This window comes from Haemorhous mexicanus, chromosome 1 (assembly GCF_027477595.1).
Source record: "Haemorhous mexicanus isolate bHaeMex1 chromosome 1, bHaeMex1.pri, whole genome shotgun sequence".
NCBI classification, from domain to species: domain Eukaryota; kingdom Metazoa; phylum Chordata; class Aves; order Passeriformes; family Fringillidae; genus Haemorhous; species Haemorhous mexicanus.
The window spans coordinates 81,299,362-81,312,555 of NC_082341.1; the positions used below are offsets into that span (position 1 = coordinate 81,299,362).

The 13,194-nt window shown below is 37.1% G+C and overlaps 1 protein-coding gene across 2 annotated transcripts in view; it reads left to right on the forward strand.

Moving 5' to 3' along the window:
• The first annotated feature begins 2,785 nt into the window (after positions 1-2,785).
• The window catches only part of DNAH5 (dynein axonemal heavy chain 5), a 113,736-nt gene continuing 103,327 nt past the window's right edge, over positions 2,786-13,194 (forward strand). Inside the window, exons 1-7 of one of the 2 annotated variants that reach the window (XM_059852160.1) lie at positions 2,786-2,842; positions 7,236-7,370; positions 9,167-9,256; positions 10,731-10,892; positions 11,331-11,543; positions 12,082-12,219; positions 12,812-12,988. In XM_059852160.1, coding sequence (XP_059708143.1) covers positions 2,786-2,842; positions 7,236-7,370; positions 9,167-9,256; positions 10,731-10,892; positions 11,331-11,543; positions 12,082-12,219; positions 12,812-12,988 — 972 coding nt within the window. Of the gene's footprint in view, positions 2,843-7,235; positions 7,371-9,166; positions 9,257-10,728; positions 10,893-11,330; positions 11,544-12,081; positions 12,220-12,811; positions 12,989-13,194 lie in introns of both variants that reach the window. The other variant, XM_059852247.1, reaches the window with a different exon arrangement.

Below are 13,194 nucleotides of genomic sequence, written 5' to 3' on the forward strand. Positions count from 1 at the left end.
CTTAAGCTAAGTGGTTTTATAGAAGTCCATGAGGGCAGATAAGATACACCTGAGGGTCCTGAGAGAGGAAACCAATGTCATTTTGAGGCCTATCTCTCTTCAAAAGGCCATGATGATCTGGGGAGGTTCCTTATAACTAGAAAAAAAAAAAAAGTTAACCTGTCACAGAATCAATTGGATTGGAAAAGAATTTTGAGAACATCAAGTCCAACCTGTGACTGAACACCACTGTGTCAACTAGATCATGGCACTGAGTGCCACCCCCACTTAAACACCTCCAGGGACAGTGACTCCATCACCTCCCTGGGCAGCCCCTCCCAATGTCTAGTCATCCTTTCTGTGAAGTCTTCCCAATGTCAAACCTAAACCTCCACTAGCACAGCTCAAGACCGTCTTGTCTACAAAGAAGAGAAAAGGGAGGATCCTGGGCATGACACACCAATGAGCTGCTCCTGGTAAGGTTGTGGGGCAAGCTGTTCTGGAAGCCATTTCAGGGCAGAGGAATCACCAAGAAGCTGATTGTGAGCAGCCATCATAAATTTACCAGTGTCACATTGCTCATGATCAGCCTGATTGCCCTTTGTGGTGAGATGGATGTCTGTGCAGAAAAGTGGGAAGCAGCAGTGGTGGGTACTGAGAGAGCTCTGCTCGTTTATCCACAGGAAGAAAAGGCTAAGGGGAGATCTTCTTGCAGCCTATAGTTGTCTAATGAGAGGGTAGAGAGACACCAGAGCTGAACCCTTGATTAGTGCTTCATTAAGGTTTGTGGTAACACAAACCTTACACAAACTGGAACGTGGCAGGTTTCAGCTGGATGGGAACAGCCTTTATGCTGGATGGTCAAGTTATGATGGGCACAGTTATATAGCCCCAGAGGGCGCAGAATTTCCAGCTTTAGATATGTTAAATCTGCAAACATCTCTGAACAGCACACTCTAACTGGACCTGCTCTGAGCAAAACACTTTGTCTAGATAACTTTTGGAGATTTTAAAAAATTCTTATAATTTTGCGATTCTGTAAGTTATTTGCTATGACTTTATAGCATTTTAGGAGAAAGATCCATGATTTTTAGCTGGTTTTTCAAGAGATTTAAGTAAGGGTTTTTTTTTTTCTACTTATTTTTTAAAAAAGTGCTTTTATTGAGCCTGTTGGGCTGAGCTTTTACTTTAGAAATCACATATATCATGCAAATAAGTATAGAATCAGAGAATGGTTTTGGTTGGAAGGATCATCAAAGATCATCTGGTTCCAAGCCCTCTTCCATGGACAGGGACACCTTCCTCTAGAGCAGATTGTTCAGAGCCCCATCCATCCCATCTTTGGGGCAGCCACAGCTTCCCTGGGCAACCTGTGCCAGTTCCTCACCACCCTCACAGTGAAGAGCCTGCTGTCCTGCAGTTAAGGCCATTCCCTCTTGTCCTATCACTACTATGCCATTGTGAAAAGTCCCTCCAGCCTTCTTTCAGGCCGCCTTTAGGAAATGGTTGGTGCTGGAAGGTCTCCCCAGTGCCTGCTCCTGTCCAGGCAGAACAGCTCTGGCCTCTCAGCCTGCCTTCACAAGAGAGCTGCTCCAGTCCTGTGATCAACTTAGCGGCTCTCCTCTGGACTCCTTCCAACAGAATGTAAATAATTAATTCCTCAGTGGCTGGAATATGTCCAGAGGAATTAACTTTATGTGTAATATTTAATAGTGTGTTTAATTTTAAACGATAACTCTGTAAAGGGTTCAGAGAAATCTATGGATGTTTACTTTTACCCTAAATGCAATTTTTCAGTCTTTCTCTTTCAAACATGTATGCACAAATGGATTTGACTACAGTAGGTGGAAAAATTTAGATAATGCAAGGAAAATGGTTTTTACTCATGCGATTTTTGTCAATGCTGAGATTGTCAAGTACTTTTAGACATTACTTATATTGATATGAGTGGAAGCAGAAATATTTAGGGACATTTTAAGCCAGAAATAGCCGTAAAATGTCTGTTTTCTTGTTACTAATACTGGATAATTAGATTGTTTTTCTTGGTATTTTCAAGAGGACATTGGATTATGTTCAGTCACTGAAGTGGAAAAAATTAAAGCTCTTTTAGGAAGAAAAAACCCTAACATTTCTTGCTGAAGAAAAATTTCTGTATTAAGCAACCATTGTACAACCGAAAAATAAGTGTAACTGAACATACTTCTATAAAAGCATGAATAGAAAACTCAGTAATTTACAAGTCTGTAGGTAAAAGATATTTGAAAGTTGCTTGACTGTTGCTGTATATTTAAGCAGTCACCTGTGACAAGGAAACAAAGATGCCTGTTGACACAAGGATTGCTTCAGAAGGCTAAACACAAATCAGAGAAGCAGTTATAAAATTGACTTCTGCAAATACTTATGGTGCCCTTGAGTATGATGAATTGTATCCAGCCGTGTTTGTGTGTAAACAGTATCACCTTAACAACACTGTGGTTGGTAGCAGTAACTTTCAAGGCCTAATCTATAGGCAGTAAATTCTGGTGGCTAGAGACCTCTTTTTTCTGTGGTAGTGCAATTTAATTTCCTAGCTATTTGTATGCACACTAGAACTGAATTTTAAATACAGAGATAAGGTTAATAGGTGCTGGGGCTTTTATGTCCTTACTATATTTTTCAAAGTTATTTTGGCATTCCTACTGAAAGGAAAGAAACAAATGCAAACATAACGTTGGGGGGAGTACAAAATGATGAATGTAGAAGCTTTCCCCATGGATTAGGGATTGTTCCTGAAAAACAGTGCTTGATGCTTATATTGAATAGTACAATGTTTAGAGCTGGAAGAAAGCAACTTTGGAAACGAAGCATTGGCAGAGTGATACAGGTAAGGAAAACTGAATTTTCAACTAGGTTTAGACTAAGAAATACATAATTTGAATAAAAAGTGTGTATTGAGGGGGGAGGGCATAGAAAAAAGTGTTTTAAAATAGTTGTACGTGGATGATGTTAGTTGCACAATTTGTTTTGAAAGGCAAATTTGCACTGGGAGGTGTTTATGCATTTGGCTAGTGGTGCTTGTATCTTGCCCAGATCATTGCAATGGTCTGGTAATAGTATAATTTCACAAATGCTATGTTAGTACACTAAAGAGTTTGATGTTAGATGTGGCAACAAAACACGGGTTGACTCTGCCATGAAGGAAAATAGAAATGTAACTTCACTTTCCCCATACTTCTAAGATGGGAACAGAATTTTGATGGCAATACTTAGCATTGAGGAACAGACTATAGAAGTCATTAAGATACTTAGACTCATTTTAAAAGCTGGTTATTTAAGCAAACTGTTCCTGAGTTAATGCAATGTGATAACACTTGCAGAGCTCTGATTTTTGAGATTTAGGAGTTAGACAAGGGAACTGCACTAATTATTTAGGGTTTGTATTTTCTTGGAAAGAGGCAATAAAAACATTGAAACATGAAAATTGAAAACTCAGGGTGCTTGAAAATATGTGTAATGGTGTGCAGTTTACTTTTGAAGGGAAATTAATGAACAAGGGCTTATGTAATATAAAACATCTTAGCAAGTTAAAGGAGAGAAAAAGGAATTCCACGCTGGTTAAATAAATTTTGTATAAGTCACTAAATTAACAATAAAACATCGTTACTTTTTGACTCTCTCACTATTGAACTTCCTTGTAAAGTCTTGCTCATCCATAAGACTTTGATTTCAGCATGTCTAAATTCAGTGATGCACAGCATTCTGACAACAAAATGCATTATTTGCTGGATAAAGAGTGTTCAGAACAAGTTTTGTCTTGTGTGCATGGGACATGCATACTAAACAACATTCTTGCTAACTCTATTCAGTGTATCTGCATCAGCAGCTACAGTCTGTAATAGAGAAGCTGGCAGTAGTCAATAGCTGGTTTCTAAGCCTCTTGTTTCAAAAAATGAACCCCTTGAATCTCGGACTTGTGTTCTTTTAGTACCTGCTGCTTAAATATATATACTATTTTAGCAGCTATGAAACTTTCTGAAAATTTTAATTTAATCTCAAATTATTTCTTCAGACTGATGGCGAGATGTTTATGGGTTTAGGTATATGAAAGATAGATTTAGGAAGCTTTCCCTTTTCTTGCTTCAGGAAAAGATGTTTATTGAAATTAGTTTCCTGTGCCAAATGTTTAGTATTTAGGTATTAGGAGTTTTAAGGTTTTATGTAACATAAATCAAGCTATGTATTGTAACTGGACTAATAATCAGAAAAGGACTTCTCAGTTAATGAGTTTAGCTTATACCTTCATCTGTTATGGGGCTGTATCATCAAACCTTTCTTACTTTCCTAACCAAAAGTGGTAAAAGAAACCCAAAACTAAACTTGGCTGTATTACCTGTGTTGTTCTTTACATGAAAAACGGAGCTGAAGTTGTACCATAAAAAACTTGGACAATCTTTCCAGATATCTAAGTGAGACAGTGGTTATCTCTTGTAAATGCTGCATACTCCTTCATCATGGGACATTAGGAAGAGGCGTTGATGTATGACCCCGGTCAGAGTTGCTGCTGATACTTTTCAGGATTTGCATGTTGGTGTTACTGCATGTAACAGCAATTTCTCTTTTAATGAGAAAATGATCTCCTGATCTCTCCACATAAATGATCCTGTATGTATTTCAGGATCCTTACATCTCCAAATCTTAGTCTTTCAGTGTTCTATGAAATTCTGAATTACATAGAACTGCCTATTCTTGGGTAATATTTTTGGTATAGATTCTGTTTAGGCCTATGTAATTCTGTAGTGAATACTGCAGGGTATAAAACTACCAAAACTCTTAGGCCATGACCACAATGCTGATTTGAAGTGAGATGTGAGGGTAGCTAAAGGAGAAAAGGAAGAATGAGAGGTAGAAACCTCAGTATTTTCTTCTAATTAGTTCTCTGAGATTCCTAATCCTAAGTAAAGAATATTTTAAAAATTCATTCTTTTAGTAGTATGCAAATGGAAGCTCAGAAGATAGACTGGGACACAGTTTCCAGCATAGCCTCTTAGTGTTTTAATACATAATTAGTGACTTGCTATTGAAATCACTGAAGTTACGTTTCCTCTACGTTTCTGTGTACAACCAAATCCTAAAAGTGAGGCAGAAGTCTCTTCTAATGCTTGCAACAGCTATTGTGCAAGTTTGTGATTAAGCAACACTTCATTTGGGAAGGAAGTTTGTAGAAATGATAACTCTTCAAAATATAGAAGCATGACAGCTTGAATTGTATTGGGTGTTCTTGCACTGCATTGTAGCAACTCTTAGGAAAAAATGTGTGGAACTTGCATTAGTAATAGAAATATCCAACATATCAAAACAAATGCCTTCTGGTAGTGAAAGTCAAAGTCTTGAATTTATCTTCATATTGTATTATTTTTCATAAAACTATAGCTTTACCATTTAGTTAATAGTTTCCTGTTTCTCTAGGCATGGTTCATTAAGTAATTTAAGTTAATTAGACTTTTAAAGTTTGGTGATATCTTAATGAATGTTCTTGTTGCTGGACTTAGACAAAAAATATTGCCCAGTGCTGTATGAACAGCTATGCACAATAGCTTGTATATTTGTTATAGGGCTTGAGACACAGCAATTTAAAAAAATTTAAAAACCAGAAACAAACATTGGGGCATGATTGTTCAGTTTGAGAGGAAGGTGCTCATGATTTCAGCCTATACAAATAGCAACTTGTAGAAGAAATGGAGGCTATGAACAAGTCAAGAGCATCTGTATAGGTGGAGCTGATGACTTAAAAATCAGTGTAAGATGTAGTCTTGAATAGTTATATGTCTGGAGCTCTATATTGGAAACACAAGCAGAGTACAAGAGTAGTCTCTATGTAGTTTAGGTAAAACAAAAGGCTTCTTTCTGCATTAAATAGAAACTAATTGATAGAGTATTGGGTTGTATTATTATTATTATTATTATTATTATTTTAAAGATGCCCTATCAGTTGTGTTCAAGTTACTGGAACAATAGTTTTGAGTATTTTGTTGTTATCATCTAGTGTGAATGAAGCTGATTCAGATAAAATGGTTGCTTTTTGCATGTCTAATGAGGAGGAAAAATTCTGCTGATGTTTAAAAACATTCAGGAGAAGCCAATCCTGTGATGACACTTGACTTTCAGGAAACTGAAGACTGTGTTAGGGTATGAGAGGGGTAAAATAGCACAAAGTACATGTATGAATTAATCTGCTACTGTGTTCTTCAGCCACATCTGTGTAAAGAACAGGATTTGTATGTTTACATTTTATATGGAAAAATATTTCAAATGCATTCTGCATTTATGAAGGCCTGGTAGTAGTTACAAGTTTACCAGGTATTTGAAAATTCCTTCAGAAAGTAGGAAAGACATAAACATAAGGGTATAAAGTATATTATGCAGGTCCTTTTGGCTCTGCAAAAGCTTGTGGATAAATCACTTATGCATACTTTATAAAGTTACTAGTTTTCTCCTAATCACCAGGGAAATAAGGATTGAATTTACCACCAATGAAACATCATTCTAAATTTCTTTTGAAAATGAAATTATATTGAATCTTGTAACCCACAAGCACAATAATACCAGTAACTATTCCAGAAGGCTATTTTGTCTATAATGTAATGAGGTGTGTTACATATGGGATTTCAATTTAATTAGAAGAGTAGGCTTACTGCTTGAAGAATGGTATAATAGCTATAGTTAAGCACATTTGTAAACACTTGTGTACCTTGAGGCTTGTGGTTTATTTTACTTCTCATTATATTAAAGAGATAATGTATAAAACCCGAGCTTCCTCCAGCAGCATCTATCTTTATTAGAGAGTGCTTACAATATCTTCCACGAATAACAAAGATCAGTCAGAATCCTGTCTTGACTTGATGGTCATACGTGACTAGACTGAAAAGCTGAGACAAAGGACTTAGGGTGCTGAAGGTAACTTGCAGAATAATGGAGCTATACATATAAAATACTTTTTTTTTCCCTACAAAGCCTTTCAACAAATTAGCTTTCTGTACAACATTATTTATGATAGAAATGTTGTGATAAATCTGAATATGGAACACCAGAAACAAACTGTAAAATTGTAACAAAGGCTGCTTCTAAAATTTTCACTTGAGTGCCATAGAAACATAAATCACAAGTGTGGATTGAATGTAATAACCTTTACTTTTAAAAACAAATTTTAAAGCTTTCTTTATTTTTGTCTTCAAATTAGATAGTGAATTTTTCATTGTCCACTTTGTATTTAATAACAGCAAAATCTCAAGGAGGAGAGGGAGGCTAAACGTGCTCTCCTGGACGGCAGACATGATTACTTACTGGATATTGTTGCCTCTTGTGTCAATCTGGACAAAGCAGAAGTGGAAGATGCTATTCTTGATGGAAACCAGGTAATCTGATGAATTTGAAAATCAAGCTCATAGTATACTTTGGAACTAATATTACCATTAAATTCTGGCTGAGATAGTTTTCAGACTTCACACCTGAGGTCATTCAAGTCTTCTCCTTGAAAAAATATTTCTCTGCATTTTTCATTTATTTGAACAAAACTATCATTAATTCTGGGATCTAAATTAACAATATTAATTTTTAAATTGATTAGAATTTCTCCTTTCCAGTGATTATAGTTAATATGCTAAAACTTATTACTGTATTTCATAGTGAAACCACAGTGTGCAGTCTCCCAGTCCTTGAGTACAGAGACAGAGATGTTCAAGAGTCCTGTCCACAGCAGGTTGCATGTTGTTGTTTCTGTAAGGCTGCCAGCATTTGTAAGACTGCATTGCAATCTAGATCAGCAAATTAAAATAGGTAGAAGCTACTTGACAAAATAGAATGGCTTATGTGATCTGACTGTGACTGCATGAGGGCTAATACAAATTCATATATTGAGGCATTGAAAAATATCACTTTTTAAAAAAGCTAGGTAGATGGAAGTAGATATTTACTAAAGTAAACATGGCCATGGTTTGGGTTTTTATGGTTTGTTTTCTCTTGTATTCTCTTTCCATCTGCATGCCTTCCATTTATGCATTCCCATTTCAGTGCGAATACTGTTGAGAAACTGAAGAAAGTCCAGTGGGAGGCCAGTAAGAAAGAGAGGGACACAGGGCACATGAAGTATGAGATGAGGGAGAAGAAGAGGTTGAGTGGCAGTCAAATAGTAGCCTGCAGCTGCTTGAAGAGTGGTTGCAAAGATGGCAGAGCTGAACTATGCTCTGTGGGAGCAGATGATAACTTCAAAGATAAAGCCACATCTTGCAAAATGGACACCAAGAGACCCTTCTTCACCAGGAGGGTAATGCGGCATGGGAATAGGTTACTTCAAGTCACTTGTGGAATTTCTGTCCTTGGGGTTTTTGAGACTCAGGCTAGGAAAAGCTCCAGATGATCTGAGCTGTTGTTGGTGACAAAGGACGTTGGCCTCAAGATATCCCAGAGGTCCCTTCCAACATTTCTATGAGTTCATGAGATAGCAAATGAGCAGTGCAGAACACTGTCATGCACATTAAAAAGCAGAATTTGTTTCAGTCTCTGTGCATTCTATCTCTGAATGGGTTTCCTGGCAAACTGTAGTGCCTGAGAATAGCTATCAGATGAGGAAAATATTGGCAGTTTCTACACTTGGAAAGAGAGAAGAGTAATAGTTGTTTTGACCTCATCTTGGAGGGCTTAGCCAAAATTTTCTGGAATAGCAGTTCATTATCTTGGTGTAACTGAGGCTTGTTATTAATGGAAGAGGGAAAATTGTGGCTTTCTTCCGGCTTCTTTTAGCCTTTTTTCTGCACTAGAAAGCATAAATGGTACCACCTAATGTTTTTGAAGATGAACTTGAAGGAGCCTTTTCTGCTAAAGATAGCTATGTAGTTAGGGACTATATATAGAAGAGTGACTCAGATCTAGAAAAACAGTGGATGAGGCCAGACTTTCAAGTGCTGAGACATGGATCAGCATATTAGCACAAAGCAACTGAGTTTCTTCCTCAGCCTGCATAACCTATACATGAGATTTGTGGACTGCACTACCAATACATGCTTCAGTGATGCTTGATGGCAGCCTTGAATTGATGAAGAACTGTGAAATTTTCTTGATGCTTATAAATACGTAAATAAGTAAAGTCTTCCTCTGTTGCTGTGATATGAATCAAATCAATGACACGTTATGATCTCACCATGATTTCAAACAGATAGAGCGCATGAACAGGTTCCTGGCCCCTGGAGGTCTGCGTCATCTGATGTTCTACTACCAAGACGTGGAAGTAATGGATACAGGTAAAGCATCTTGTGTTACAGTTGTGCCAAGCAAATAGGCAAGGAAAAAGAAAATAGTCAAGTCCTTATAAACTGGGACTTAAAGCAAGACAAGTTTGGTCACACCAAGGCATTGATCCCTGCTCATGAAATGATTAATGAAATTACCAAAGCTTATTAGTGCACTCCTGCATGTTGCTATTATGAAGCAGCAAAGTACTTCCTTGTGAGCTCAGCAACTCTTGCCTGTGGCAATTTGTTTTTGATAATTAAAAGGTAACTTTCACACAAGGTGAGAAGTGATAGATGCCTTTCCTCTCCCCTTCAATCATGCCACCCGCTGGCCCTAGAAGCCATCCACATTTCTTGGCACATGACCATCCATCTAGGTGGTCCTGTTTCATGACAAATCCTTCATGAGGCTCACATTATGGGTAGAAGGGTGTTACCCCAGAAGTCCCTTCTGCATGTACCCCTTTAACTGAGTGCCCCCATGTTCCACACTTCTGGGGGAAACCTCCACCCCTGTGACAAGGACATCCTCCTTTTGCCCATGGCTCCTCTCCCAGAGCCTCCAGTGCTGCTGCTGTTGGGACCAGCCAGGTGCTCTGTGACTGGCCGGTGGGAGCTCACGCCACTTGGCTACCCTGGATGTACATGAACAGCCCTGCAAACATACCTGTGCTTAGCTGTATAAATGTGTTTATACATAGGTAAACATATATCTAGATGAATGTACAAATACGGATTTAAATTTCATGCATTTTCAGTATATATGTACGTATCCATTTTCTTCAGTATATCTGTGTATATCTAAAAGGGATGAAAAGACTATTTAATATGATACAAGCAACTTTAATAAAAAAGTTTCAATGCACATAGAAATACAGTTAAATGAAAACACAAACCCAACCACTAATTTAGAAATCTGAGGAGTAAGTTTTAACATACCTGAGATGAAGTGGTGAAAGTATGACAAAGAGAGTGTGAGACAAGGGTCAAAGCCTAGGAATGTAATGAGTGTTGCTATGGCTGCTATGGCTTCTTTCTCCTTGTTTTCAGAAGCATCCTCTTTCTTTTCTTTTTCCTTATGTTTGCATATTTTTAAGGAAGGACAGTTGATAATAGCTTCTCTAAGGTAAAATACATCACTACATTTTCTGATTTTTAATTTTTCTTTTTCAAGCAAGAGAGCATTATCTACAACTGCATGATAAAGCCTATTAAAGGACCTTGAGTTTAAACCATTATTTAGAAGGAAGAGAAAAATAAATGAATAGAAATGAAAGGCTTTTGATGCAAGAAACTAGATGAAATATTTCTTACTGTGCCATGAAGACTCTGAATGATGCATACTTTCTCTGTATAGTTCCATGAGATGCCTCCAGGAGACTGGGACTCAGAGAGACACAAATAATGACTGAACTATTTGTGTGGAAAACTTTTCTTTGAATAAATGATGAATGGGTCTTAATTGTTTATTTGTTTGAATCTGTAGAGTACTTTGGCCTTCCAGGAATAGGAATGAGCTCTCATTTGACCAAGAAGAAGAAACGGAAAGTTTTTGTGACGGAGGGAAAAGAAGTTGCTTTAACTGGTGTATGCATTTTCTTCATTAGATCTAGTTTTTCTAAACCAGTTACAACTGAGAATATCTATCAAGTAAGTCAGTGACTGCTCATCTCCCTGCATAATCATGTTTAAAATTTGTTTTTACTATGAGGTATTTGCTCTCAGCATATAATTTGACAGCTCTTTACATGGAGGAATGAGTAAAAGGACACAGATGGGTTAAATGACACAGGACAAAAAGGGAGGGCGATGGAAATGAAGATATTATCTTTTGGCAGCAACTTGATCTATATCATTGTCATGACAAAAGGATACTGAGGAAGAAAATTTAAGACAATCCATAAAGACAATCCATAAAGACAGAGTAATTAGTCAATACATAAATACTAAGGTGTTAAATTTAAAAAAAAAATCTAGCAAAATAATTTGAAAAACAAAAATTATTTTACTTTTGAGAGTACATATGTAAATTGTATATAATTGAGTTTTTACTGGTGAAAGACTCCTTGTATTGTGTCTCTTTTACAGGAAGTAAATTTTAATATGATGGATATAGGTCGAGATGGCTTATTAAAAAGTGTTGAGCAGTTGATATCAGAAATATTCATTCCAGCCTTGCAGACTATGGACCGGGTCTGGGTGGAACCTCGGCAAGTTCCCAATATTAAGCAGGACTTCCTTTGTGCCCTTGAAGCATTTGTTAGTGTCCTATCAGGAACTCAGCAAAGTCTGTTGGAAAAGGTAGTATGTTCATGGGGAAAATAGAAAGTGAGCTAGCTGTAGAATATCTCTGGCTCTGGACCTTTGGAATTAGATGCTGTTGTAGGTTACTCATACATTTACTTCTGTTAAATTGGAGAAAAACCCAACACTTCTGTTTAGTGTCATCAGCAACTCATTATACTTTGATCTGTGGTTTTAATAGTTCTGTAGGTGCTTCTGTTCTTGTTTATTCTGGGGTCAGTTCTTTAGAGCTATTAACCTCTTGACTCCCCAGTGGCTCTGGGGGATCTTAAATGTTGAATAATTAATGTATGACAAACTGTTGTTAGTTACTACTCAGCATTTGTGAAGGAAAGGGCTTGAAAGCACAGCTGACTGGTAGGTGAATTCTTCAGATTCTGAATTCTAGAATTTTCCACTTCTGGCTCAAGCCAGTTTAATATAGACTGAGCTGGGAATAAGAAGTGAGATACCCCAAGTAGGGCAATGAGTTAAAGTTCCTAGATTTTTTTTAATGAACACTCAGCATTTAATTTTTTTTTAACTTATATTTTAGGTCAGCCTGAAGAAATGTGAAACATATGACCTTAAAACTCTAAGAGGACCTTCAGATTACTTGGTGGTTGCTGACAGCATAGAGGCTCTTGAAAAAATAGAAGTCTGCATGAGAGAATGGACCAAACAAATTGAACAGGTGATACATGGGACAAATGTGAGATATGCATCTTGGCAGATGAGTTTAATTCTGTTGGTGTTACAGCTGCCTTTCTATAAATTTGGATGAGTTCAATCTCTTTTTTTTTTAAAGTACTGTTGGTATATTTTTTGTGCTTTTACTTCTCAATGGAAATATTACTGAGAGCTTTTCCGTCTGCTTGTTAATATGGGATACACAGTTTGGGAAGCTTAGTTCCCTGTCTTTGATAATTACCTGTTACTAAACTGCAAAACAGTTAGTAGTTCCCAGTGGATTTAATGAAAACAAAAAGAACTCAGTAAATGAGTGCACACTGTTCTCAGTGGTCACATTTGTACTTTGAAAAATGCTTTGCAGGTTATTTGCAGAAAATGTAACTGTCCGTAACAGTGCTCTTGGAACAGAAGGAACAGAATCTCTTTAACTTGGAAATGAAAGGACCAAGCAAAATCAAGTTTCTTATATGAGGTGGAGGCTGTTAAGTAATTTATCAGGCGAGGTTAATACCACTTGTTAAAAGGAGAGTCAATCCATGCTACCTCTGCAGATAAAAAATATGAGCATCACTCACATTACTTTATGATAAAAGGTTCTTGCAGAAAATGACCAGTTGAGAAAAGAAGAAGATGACCTTGGTCCACGGGCAGAGCTTGATTATTGGAAAAAGAAATTGTCAAAATTCCACTACCTTATGGAGCAGCTGAAGAGCCCAGATGTGAAGGCAGTGCTTGGAGTACTCACTGCTGCTAAATCCAAACTGCTGAAGGTTTTTATTTTAAGTTATGATAGATATAAATACTAGAAATGCTCTTTATACCCTAGCTCATCTTGATAATGTATGTAACAATGCTGGTGGGGAAAACATTGAAACATTTCTGGCTTTTGTTTTCTTTCTCTATTCCTTAGCTTGAGTAGATAAAGTTTAAATCTAGTTCAATTTATTGAAAAAGACTGGGAATCCCCTCAGTATAA